At 33.0% G+C, this 12780-nt stretch overlaps 1 protein-coding gene across 3 annotated transcripts in view; it reads left to right on the forward strand.

Annotated features, from left to right (window-relative positions):
- The window catches only part of LOC148618762 (uncharacterized), a 33649-nt gene that overhangs the window by 18611 nt on the left and 2258 nt on the right, over positions 1-12780 (forward strand). For 2 of the 3 annotated variants that reach the window (XM_088577950.1, XM_088577949.1), the window contains exons 2-9: positions 1819-2049; positions 3017-3135; positions 4757-4845; positions 5626-5868; positions 8730-8936; positions 10243-10319; positions 11366-11470; positions 12168-12287. In XM_088577950.1, coding sequence (XP_088434076.1) covers positions 1819-2049; positions 3017-3135; positions 4757-4845; positions 5626-5868; positions 8730-8936; positions 10243-10319; positions 11366-11470; positions 12168-12287 — 1191 coding nt within the window. The remainder of the gene's footprint in view (positions 1-1818; positions 2050-3016; positions 3136-4756; positions 4846-5625; positions 5869-8729; positions 8937-10242; positions 10320-11365; positions 11471-12167; positions 12288-12780) is intronic. The other variant, XM_088577952.1, reaches the window with a different exon arrangement.

Here is a 12780-nt window from a genome sequence, read left to right on the forward strand (position 1 = left end):
GGGGAGTGCGATATAAGTCTAGGGGTGTGATATACAGAAGGCAATAAAGGTCTAGAGGTGTGATATAGAATGCAATATAGGTCTAGGGGTATCTTAATGCAAACTTTGCAGGGAGAATAACTCGCGGAGTGTTTTTTTTTCATAGTTATATGTTGAAATGTCTACCCTGGTTACGTAAATTGGTTGCCAATGATCTCTAGGTCAAGTTCAGTCTATAAATAGACTTCCTTGACAAAAATCGATAATTTTACGCTGTGAAATAAATTCGTTAATTTCACTCTAGCACTTTCTCCCGTCAAAACATCACAACACGAATCTCAATCCGCCTTTCACAAAATATAAAATTCATTTTGAAAATAGCAATGAGTAATAGAGGAAATCTATATAATAAATAGGATAATCAATTGGTCATCGTGAATAACCAAAATATGATTACTAGTACCAAGGACGCATAAAGATTAATTTAACTCGTGCGCGGAACAAGTTCCGCGTTCTTCGGCACTCGTGATCATATTTTGGTTATTCACTCTTTGCAATTAATTATCCTATTATTATTTTCGTCACCACAAATAAATATGCTATGTTTCTTCTGTGAAAAGTCATTGGCACTGAAAGCAGGGGACTCTTAAATATTTAGTTGTAAATGAAAAAATTACAAACTCTTTGCTTTGTAATTTTTTATGAGTTTTTATATGACATTATATATTTTTTAATCTTAACGTATTGTTACATTTAACATCTTTGTTTCACTCTTTCCCAGAACGCATGCCTGTTTACCCAATATATCCTCTGACTGTCAAACAATGGTCGACATCTTAGATTCACGACCAAGCTGTTTAGAAAATTACATGTGCCTCATGTATCTTCTATGGGTAAATGCACACATTCACATGCTACTCAATGTAACTTTGTCAATAGGCATGTATAAGAACTTTTCAAAGGGAATTAAACCATAACGAATAAGTCTGAACCACTTTAAAAGGTCACGAAATTGTCTAAGGTCAACAGACCAGTATTTTCAACAGTATCTGTGCAACTTGAGTGTATACAAACAAAGATATCCTAAACATACAAACATATATGTCTATCTACCCTTGATGTGAATGAAGCGGTTGTTAAAATGTAACGCAGACTTTACATAAGACTTGTAATAGCGGATAGGGAGGTCACTTATGTTACAATTGAGTTTCGTGGTCAATTAATCACGAAGCGGTTAACATTACTTGTACAACTACTTATATCTGAGCAAAAACTACATCATAGATATTACAGTAAATATACATCATCACTACCTTGTTATATTAATATTTAGGATAACGTGCACTTTGTTTAGTTCTATTTTAAATGAGGACCGTATCTCCGGTTCATATAAACTTAGCATTATTTCACATGATACCCAAATCATTTGACTGGTGTATTTAGTTTTCAAAATATTAGTGATAGTTTTTATATTATGGGAAAAAAAAACTTGGACGCCTAGTTTGCGATGTTCATGTTATAGAAAAAGAAAACTTTCATGTTGAAGTTTCAAAAACGAAGTGAAAAATTTCAGTTGAGAATAGAAGTTCCTCCCTTTAAACGGCGAAATGTAGTCCCACTTCTACCCCTACTGGTACATGAGCGCTAAGAATTCATATGTTTGAAGTTCTAGCTATATTACCATAATGAAACCGAAGTCATGTATTCCTGGTCCGATATACTTACATGTAAACATCAAGATCTAACTACACGCGTTTGATTGCCAATTGATACATGCAGCTTCATTTGATATTTATGATGTGCAATTTCTGTATAAATGTTGTGTCCGTTTTATTTCAGAGTTGGGATCCTGATGCAGCTAACAAGGCCAGAGAGTGGGGTAGTGATTGTATTTACAACAGGCTATGGGATGACAACTATGGGGAAAATATTTATAAAACATATTTTACAAAAGCATTACGACCAAGGGAGGTAATGATGGACGCTCTTAAGGCCTGGGAAACAGAGAAACAAAATCTGTTTTCGTGGGATGCAAAATGTACAGATAGTGAAACATGTAATTACAAACAGGTAAATATTTAAGCTAACGCACATACATGTTTCGTGAAATTACAAAAAAAATCCATTTGGGAATAGGCTTTTGTGCCGTAAACAAATACTTATATGTTTCCAAAACAAAAGTTTATTTGGTTCGTACATCTTATCTCTGTCTTCCTCGTTTGTTATATAATGTAATTATTTGTTCAATAATAATTCCAGATATTCAAGTACCAGTCCACATAGAATTCAGACACTGCTAATGGCAAACTGATTCATGGTGTAGACAACCAAACATACAAGCGATGCTTTTTTGGTCTACATATGTTATACATTTACAAAACGATAATCATTTCTGCATTCAAATATGGACTTTTTAGAAAATCATACATTTATCTTCCACTAAAATCAACCAAATGAAGCCAAATCAAGAACGATAACTCTTGCAAAATGCCAATTTCGTGTACTATCTATATAAGTTTTAAAGCTCAACAATCTAATGAAAAATAAGACTGGTTGTGTGATCAATAACTGTTTCTTAACAAGAGGTAAAACTGTTTGGTGAGTTTTTGACATGCATGAATCACCTTCTGTCTGGTTATTATAAAGACTGCTACTTATTTTTTTCTCAAAATTTGGTGCTTGGCAGGCGATGGAAGGAACAAATAACAGAAACACGATAAAAACCCAAAACACACACAAATGATGTAGATCATATAATTTTACTTCCAATTGTCAATAATGCTAATGATTTACAAATGAACAATGTATCTTGCTACGATGGAAGTAAAATGCTGTAGCGAAAAAAAAGATAGGTTCAATAATATATATAGTAAGCAATCTGATTAAAATTAGACCTGTCAATCCTACATGCATTGACCACATGGAACAATAGGTCTAGTTTTAACTGATTGGTATAAGGCGAAGGCATGCAGGTGTTTACATATACATATCATAAATGTTACTTTTGATAACACTCAAATATTATATATTGTTTCAGCTTGTAAGTGCCAAAGTAGATTCAGTGGGTTGTGCCTTAATAAAATGCCCAAGGATGATTGAAAGCAAGAAAACAACAGATTATGATATGTACTACTTTCTGTGTTTTTATTCACCAAGGTTTGTTTGTTTGTTTGTTTGTTTTTGTTTTTTTGCATTTATGATTTTGTTTTAAATGCATAACTTATCGTACTACGAGGTACATTTTCGTTTAAACATTTACACCTAAAAATTCCCCATATCTGTTTTCTTGACGATTTTGTTAAAAGTGCTTTTGTCATTTTCTTTTACCAAAGTCTTTTTTTTAAAATTCTAAAAATATAAATATTTCATTATGTTATTATATTATGTCTCGCTTGTGTATCGTTGTCCTTGTTTAATAAAGAAGATAAATGCTTTATCATGTGTCTGAATACATGTAGTAAAAGTTTGCATTCCATAATAAAATAGACCAGTAAAAACCTACATTTTATCATACATGGGAAATATCCATCTCACTATCTTTTCTAAGATCTTGTCGGTTGTCAAATATTTGCAAAGTCATTTTGTATCTACTGACACCCACGAATAATTTTGAAAATAATATAGAAATGAATATTACGAATATATGAAATTTAAGTTTATCAGTCAAATTATAAGTTAATTTATTATGCCACTGGATTGATGTTAACCATGATGTTTAGAAGAGTATACTAACACTTGTCACTCAAAAGTTATATGATAAGTATATATTACAGAGTATGGACGTAAAATTGGGAAAAAATACAAATTAATCTCGCTCTTTCTATGCTACTTAGTTTCAATTCTTCGTGATTATGATATAGACAGCCGTCACGTAATATTTATGTTCTGATGAATATAATAGACATTCTTCATTGTATGCTCTTTAATACAACATGTCATTGTTTCTTCGTGTGTACAAGCTTGTGTTCATGCATTAATAATAATTTGAAATATCATCAAATTTGTATTTTGATTGAAAGCCATGTATGATTTGTAAAAGAAACATCGACACTTTCGTCCATACTTAAAAATACAAGTTGCATATGTAGTTACCGTATACATACATGTATAATCATCAGAATTTTTGGATAATCTTTTCATTCAATGTTAGGCTTTTATAGTGGCTTAGAAATATTTGTATTAGAATAAACTCAGTAGAAACGTTGACAACAAGTATTCAAATACAAAGCGTATTCACCTTTTACATGTTTACATGTATGTATGGCAAACTTGAGGGCCAATTTGATCAAGTGTTGGGTACAGTGATTTACTAGGTACCTTGTATAGTAAATGTACTCTAGTGGGTGAAGAATATTCATCTAATTGAACAGTTAATTATATCTAACCCATAATAAGTAACCGAATAATGCTAGAGCTGGCAGGAAACAAGCGAGATATTATAAACTCAATCTACACTTACAAGCAAACATAAATGGGGTGAGATTGCTGCCAGACTAGATGGATGAAGGGGAGGTCGCAAAAAGGGGCAAAGTAATGTGGTCTAGGAAGGGCCGAAAATTAATAATACAATGGACAACTTGAAATTTTTCTCCGTTTGAAGAAACTGAAGGTCATCAGAATTTTCAGTTTATGTACATGTAATGGAAAAAGCAAAACAATGCAAGTATAAAGAAACCACATTAAAAGTCCTTACAGAGAGGTTTTTAATGCCTTGAACATATTAACCACAGTCTTTAATCTGTTTAGAAGTATCATTATTTTATCATCATTATTGCAGAGTACCTCTCGACCAGCAACCTTTTACTTACGGTAGACAGTGTTCACAGTGTCCTAAGGGATACTCGTGCAAAAGGAAGCTATGCACAAGTATGTAACATAGTTTGTACCTTACTTTGTGACCTTTGATCTACAAACATTAATCATCATATATTCCATTTTTTTACGGCTGCAATTTGAGATTTCAGATGTCAATCTGTTCCTGTGGGAATTAATTCTATTTTTCAACTATTTACAGGGTTAGCTTAATTTTAATCGGTTTGGAGCTAAAAGGTGTACAAAATTGGACCACGCCCGAAAACTTCAACTTTTTAAAATTTTGATCCGATTTCGAAATTTGTTTTTTTTTATTGAATTCCTTACATGAATATCTCTGTCTGTCTTTTTTAACCAGATTTCAGTTATCTCTTACGGTTTTCAAGTTATATTGCGTCAAAGGGGCCACACACCCCAAAAAATCGACTTTTTTATTTTTGGTCTGATTTCGCAAATTTTTTCATTAAATTTCTAATTTTGTACAATATAGTGATCAAACGAGCTGTTGAGTCCATAATGAACTGTAAGTCCCTATGCTTAAGTGTGTCTAAAACTAATATTCCGTCCGCACTTGCCACAAATGATCATTGTTCGGCATGCTGCGCTCCGTGAACCTCTGAATTATTATACAGCATTTTTTATCCTATTGACAACAGCCAGGTTGAAATATGATAAAAACCGCGATTTTCTGTGATAACATTTATTTCATTATGGACGTGTACGAATGCAAAAACTAGTTTCATAATTATTTTATTTATTTATTTTTATTTTCAATATTTTGAGAATGGTAATGATATATAATGTATGTAACTTTGTACATTTTTTGCATTTTAGGGCCAAAGTGGACAAAAATACTACATAGAGACAATAAACCAAATAGCATACGAACACAACCTTTGCCTAAGCCAACGAAAAATATAGTTATTCGGGAGGACTCTAGAGGATATCGAAACTTCCGAAACGTTTCGAATGACCAGAGTAATGTCATTCGTGTAATATCACCGGCAGAGTTGACTGGTAGTAAACCCAGTGAAAAAGTTTTCAATCGTTTAACATCGCTATCTAGAACAAAAAGGAGTAAGTTAGAAATATCCTTTCATTTGAAATGCTTAGTTATGTGAAATTGTGTTTAACATTTTAATGTTAACTGTTTAACTCACTTAACAGATACATGTCGGAACCAATTTTGTGCTATTTTTTAAAATTCTCAAATACATGTACATGTAGCGAAATAAGTAATAGATCTATCTGTTGTGTGAAGCTTGTCTACGATACTTGTATTGATTTTTCAGATGAAAACTTCTTATTAAAAAAGATATTTTGTTTCGAATAATCAAATATTTCTTACTTAATTGGTGTTTTTGAATTAAGTACATTACTTGATTAGGGATAATGATATCGGTATTTAAGGATTTCACTTACACGTACGCCTTTCTAAGATCAGACTATCATAGAAACGCTATATTTGACTGTTTTTCCACCACCGTTTGTCAACAAAGATATAGATGCAATTAATTTGGCTAACATCCTCCATCACAAATTCGTTACCAACAAAATTCCCCCATATTTCAAGGACAAATCAATACCAATTATTTCATATTCCTATACTTCACCCATCGCATCCAAAATTTTCAATTATAAAAGGCTATTGCAGAACCTCGAGATTGAAGACTTCAAGGCGAAACCACCTGACTGTTCTTGCAAAACATCTCCATTCAAATAAGGTCCTTCTGGTCACGTCGTTACGGGAGATTTAACCATTGTCGAAAACGAATCTCTGCGTAATATCCTTTCTAAAGGTCCCAAGTACCGTGAACCACGCTCCATAAATTGGAATTATAACTTTAAAGTTCTTATGGATGCCGTCGAGGACTATGCAAGAAAATGGATAAAACGAGAACAAGAAGACATTGATTCTCAGTCAGAGTGGTTAAAGGCCGTGAGGTCCTTAATTTTTAAACGAATGAAAGTTTTAAGTAGGTCAATGAGTACCAAGGCTACATCAGTTTTCAAAACCCCGATGTAGCAAAAACATTGTCTACTATACATGACAAATATGTTGTCGCACCAGCACACAAAGCCCAAAACAACATTGTTTTTGTCTGCAAAACGTTTTATACCCAATGTTTATTGTCAGAGGTAGACGTAGAAATAAAAGCAGTGATAAGACCTATACTGCTTCCACTCTCTCCAAAGTAGAGATTGTGGAAAACCATAAATCTGTGCTATCCTCTTTTGGTCTCTCTACCAGGGACGATGATTGTGATTTACCGTCTATGTACTGGATTCCTATACTTCACAAGAATCCATACAAACAACGTTTCATAGCTGGATCTGCAAAATGTACCACCAAACCTCTTTCAAAACTTTTAACTTCTATACTCACAACTGTCAAAGAGGGTGTGCAGTCCTACCACAACACTTGTTACTCCCGTAGTGGTATTAATTCAATGTGGATCCTGAAAAATTCGAAAGATCTTTTGGAGACAATCAGTTCAAGACTATTATCTGAATATAATAGCATTGAAATCCCGACTTAAAAACATTATACATCGTTGTTTTTCCAAAAAAGATGGTACATCTAGATACAAATATATAGTTCTTGGTAGAGATTCCTCATACTTTGTAAGAAATAATTCCAAATCATCTTCCAAATATACAGAGGAAGATGTTTACAAAATGCTGGGATTTTTAATCGACAACATATTTGTCCAGTGTGGTGGACGTGTTTTTCAACAAACAGTCGGCATTCCAATGGGAAAAAATTGTGCTCCTTTACTTGCTGACCTATTCCTTCACTCTTATGAGGCTGACTTTATAGCTGATCTGATCAGAAAGAAAGAATATCGTTTGGCTAGATCCTTCAATCTCAGTTTCCGCTATATAGATGACGTATTATCTTTAAACAATCCTAATTTCGGGGATTTGATACATCGCGTCTACCCAAAAGAACTTGAGATAAAGGATACTACAGACACTGTGAAGTCAGCCTCATATCTTGACCTACACTTAGAAATTGATGATAAAGGACTCGTGGATCGTTACCATGAAAACTGATTTATTCAACGGGTCATAGTTTTCCTTTCATCGTTTGTCTACCCCGGACTTGACTTTTTATGAGCAACTCGGCGGGTATTTTTAGAAAAGCAGAGGACGCTTACCCTACCGGTGCACCTGGTCCATGCCCCCAGTTTTTAGTGGAGTCCGAGTTGCTTATTACTTTTGTTACTTTGTATGTATGATTTTTGTTACTTAATGTTCTTTGTTGTGTATTTCTGTTTTCCATGTCTGGTCTTTGTCCCTGGATTACATTCTTTTGATTACCGCTATGACCTTGGTTCCCTTGATTACTCTTTCACGATGTGACTTGGAAATTCAGACGAAAACGCATTAACCTAAATGAAGAAAAGGCTTTTAAATAAAAATTGTACACTTTTTCGGCTTGTGTAAAAACTTTTGAACAATGGATATATATGTCAATCATTTGCCAATTGTGCATTTACTACTTATGATAATTTAAACTGCTGTAATAAGTAGATTTCTCACATGAGTCCTTGACCTCACTCACTTGATTTTACCGGAAGTTAATTCCAAACACTCGGAGTCGGAGTGGATAGGATGCAGTAATACACGTATAAATATATTTTCACATTTTGCTCTTTAAAAATATACTTCAAAAATTGATAATGTGCTGAAGACAGCCATTTGCTTTTAGTTTTAATCTTTACAAAGTACACATACTTAAGATACACACGTGTATCTATTGTAACAAATCGTACATGTATATAATATATTTACAAGTACTCGCAGTGTGTATTATAGTCTAACTATACGCTTGTTAATAAAGTTCGTACTTTTCGTACTAATTGAAACACTATTTATAATGATGCTTAATCCTAACAACTAATGATCTGCTGTGTATAATTTTATTATCTAAGTCAAGCGTCAGGCAAGGAGAAGATATAGTACGTATGAGGATTGGTTGCGCCGGGAAAGGGCCAGGAGGGAAAGACAGCGCAATGAAGAGATTTATCGGAGAGAGGTTGAAAGGAGACGACGTGAACAAGAGCGACAAGATGCATATCGACGACGAAACTCTAGGCTTTCTCCCATCCGACAACGTCCCAATAGGCAATCTACTGCAGGCGAGTCCTGGCTCACCCGCTTGCTTTAAACCTTGCTATTGTAGCATATTTGTCTTGCATTTCTTAGTAATTCTTGCAGTTCAAGGTCTTTTTTCTATACACAGTTACGCCAAACATTGTATTGGATTTATCATGCTTTCTTTATGTATATCTATAATATCCATATTGGTTTGATATAGACTGGACGCAAACGCTGCAAGGCTTCTCTATAATGTTATAAAGTATTCAACATCTTGGTGTTGTAAAGTCGCTTCTGGTTCTATAACATTAGTATTTCCAATTTTACTGAAACTCGCAGGAGTTACCTTTCTTATATCCTATAGTTTCAATGAATAACTATTTTTAGACATGTAATATTAAACAAAACTCAGAAATCCCACATAATTAAAAAATATATCCTAAGTATGAGTTCGAGCAAAAGAAAAGAAAAAAAAACAATTGTAAATAGTTAGTAAATGTTATTTACTTTTTAATATAAATCATTTTAGCCCAGTGGATCCGGGAGTTAAGAATTGTTGTAGATCCCTTTTGCTTGATGGGCCTCTGATAGCTCTCATTCAACATCGGCCCGGTAGCTGGATAGTAAACATTTTTTATTCTTTAGGTGTTGGCATCAATTACCTACATATTTTAATTATGAAGAAACATGTAATAGGGATTCGCCAGGTTCACACGCAGGACAATAATTTAATTCTTTATTACTTTATCAGTACAAAGTAAATACACAATGTACAATAGTCGAATAGCTGTACAGTAGTGTATAAGCTATAATATAGATGATAATACTGTATAGCCATGACAGAAAATTGCAGTTTATATGTAGGACGTGTCATACATGCATCTGACACGATCAACATTGATAACTAATGTATGCAATGCAATGTGTTTTTTTTCTCAATATGTTCACATAGAAGCTTATAATATGAATGATTCTACAGTGCACCAAGTAGCGGCAGATTTTTCTTTCTTGTTTATTTTTCTGTACTCACCGTTGCGGATAAGTTATATAAGGACATTCACATCTAAAACCTTTGCTTTATTCTATTGATGGTGTTGCTGATCTTATAATATATTTTTATTTTAATCTTAATTTGTTTTAATTTTAATGCTGTTTTATAGGATGTGAATAAATGATACAATTTTAGTTAATATTCTTCCATAACTGTTTAAAGAGTGGTTCTTTTTTCATTTTTTAAATAGTTTTGTGTTTCCTTCGTTTTGAAATTAGGTGGTGATACATGTACTTGTCTCACTTTTTTTATTTTATGGTAGAAACAAAAATACATTGTTGCATCACGTGTTGTAGGCTCCATTACACCAGAGGAACAGAACTACCTCACTCAGGCTCACAATTTACTACGTGGGAACACGATGCAAGATTTGGTGAGTAAAAACATAAAGACAACTCTCATTTTTTGAATTAGTTGTAATATAGATAAAGTCTTGAATCCTAAGTTAATTTCGATCGAAAATTCTTGTTTGAATGTTCTGTTTAACTTCAGACTATATGACGACAAATTGAATACAAACTAAGAACAGTGCATTTTTAAGATGGGTTTCTCTATAGAAATGAGTTTCTGACTGACAAAATTAATTCGACCGCATGGACGAGAGCTGAAGCCCTAAGACATCCGTATGAAAAACTTGAAGTACAAGTCTTTCAAAGAATTAGAAAAAAAACATGCGTACCAAAAAGCCACCATTCTGACTGTATATACTTTCTCTCAAGGAAGTCTTCTCTGTTTGAAACAATCCCTATTTTTTCTCTCTATCACTAATTAAATTACATTTCAATAAACTTAATTCAAAACTCCTATTTTCTAACATGTTAGAATGTTAGAAAATAGGAGTTTTGAATTAAGTTTATTGAATCTTTTAAATGTTAATTAACATTGATTTTTAATGAAATAAAATTATCTTTAAGTTATCGGAAGGATACTGCTGGACAAATAGTGAAGTTACATTACTATATAATTACACTTCAGCCATTATTTTCTAAATGGAGTGTAACATTTTAATTAGTTACTCCAAACGTTTTTGATTGTTCTGTTTACCCGATGAACAGTTTTATTGACGGGGATTATTTCGCGGAGTTTTTCGTCGATTTTTTTTTTTGGCTAATCCAAAGCCCAGATGTTCTTCGGTTCTACTCTAAAACAATGTGAATATTCGAAACAGCGTGATCAGATGACAATCATGGTCGCTTATTATGAAGACATCATTACGATTCAATATAATAAAACATCTGTCGACTGTTCATTTGGTAAACAGTAAATCTATCACCCCTCGATACCAACTAGTCGTCGTTGTCTCAGGTAATTAGTAGATAGTAGATATTAACCACTGCCTGATTCTTATAGGACTGATAATTATCACTCACTCACCTGTTGTGGAATGATACAAAAATGTAAGTATTTGACTTATTTCAGAAATGGAGTAGATATATCCAGAGGTGGGCAGATTATGTGATTAGATGTAACATAGAATACCCAGGTCCAATTACCATGTATACTAATTTTGGAAATGTTCAAAATGTAAGTTGTAAATAATCATTTGAAAATGTTGAAGTTGATGGAGAATCAATGGATAGAAGTTAATAAATAATACTTAACACTGTTACTCTGTAATGTATAGAATCCAAAGACCAACCAACCCATTAATTGTTCAATAAAAAAAACAATAAGGAAATATATACATACTATAAGTGGAATTGTGACCTTTCTAGTATAAAGCTATTTACCCCTGATACTTCCTACCTAATTATATTTATCTGGATTGAATTTGACCAATCTTATTAAGTCGTTAATATTGTTAGCGACTTCTTGCACTCGTAATTTCAGTACTTTACATTCGCATATGATTTGCATAATTATATATTACTACTCCACATTAAGCTGCAGATCGGTGCCGTGTTTACCGTCATAGCTTCGTAGTTCTAGCTTCATACGAGATCAAAATGTACCACTTATATATCCGTCATATGTGTTCTATGTTAAATCAGTGGCATAGAATAATTGACGATTATCGATTTCGAAGACTTCGGTCTTTGAAATATTTATTATTTTGCAACACTTAACATAATCAGTTATTACATGGACGAAGAAGTAAGTTAATTTGTCAAGTGACTGTCGATTAAACTACACATAATATAATTAATGCAGAGTGGTCATTAAAATATTTCCTTTCTTTTTTACACTCTTTTTCAAATTTTCTTTGTTTTATTTCACGTAGGGTGGTAACATTTATAATATAGTGTACGATTGGGGTAACGAAGGCTATAATACGAACCGAATACTGAAAAATGGATGCCGTACACCTAACGACAGAGAAAGATGTAATCATAACACTATTGTAAGTATCACCATTAACAGGCACTGATTACTGTAAAATAATTCTTGTAAGTTACTTTTTGTCTGCCCTAAACCATCCATAATAACTTCATAACTACATTTACGGATATACACGTTCATTTGACTAATTTTCCAGAAATAGACTAAATAAAGGAATTAACCCCGTTATTGCATATTCGTTTATGAAAGACTATATGCATTTTCCTGCTTAAGGCTCTCGCTGCATAAATATTTCCTCTTAGAGTTAAATATTTTATACCACTACTACTTCACCTCTTCAAATTTATAGCGCTTAGGGTAAAATAAACAAATAAAAAACAAAATGAAGACAAAAGAAAAACAAAAACGAAAATAAAAGCAAACAAAACAAAAGGAAACAGACCAATGAAAAACACAAGCAACAAAAAGAAACCTTGGAGGAAATCGTATCAACAATATTTATGCTTTCGCCTGTTTGCCACACCAAGTTATATTAATGGAATGTCTGCAGAAAG

Source organism: Perna viridis, chromosome 4 (assembly GCF_037379345.1).
Source record: "Perna viridis isolate PV_CMFRI_1.1 ecotype Kerala chromosome 4, ASM3737934v1, whole genome shotgun sequence".
Taxonomy (NCBI): Eukaryota; Metazoa; Mollusca; class Bivalvia; order Mytilida; family Mytilidae; genus Perna; species Perna viridis.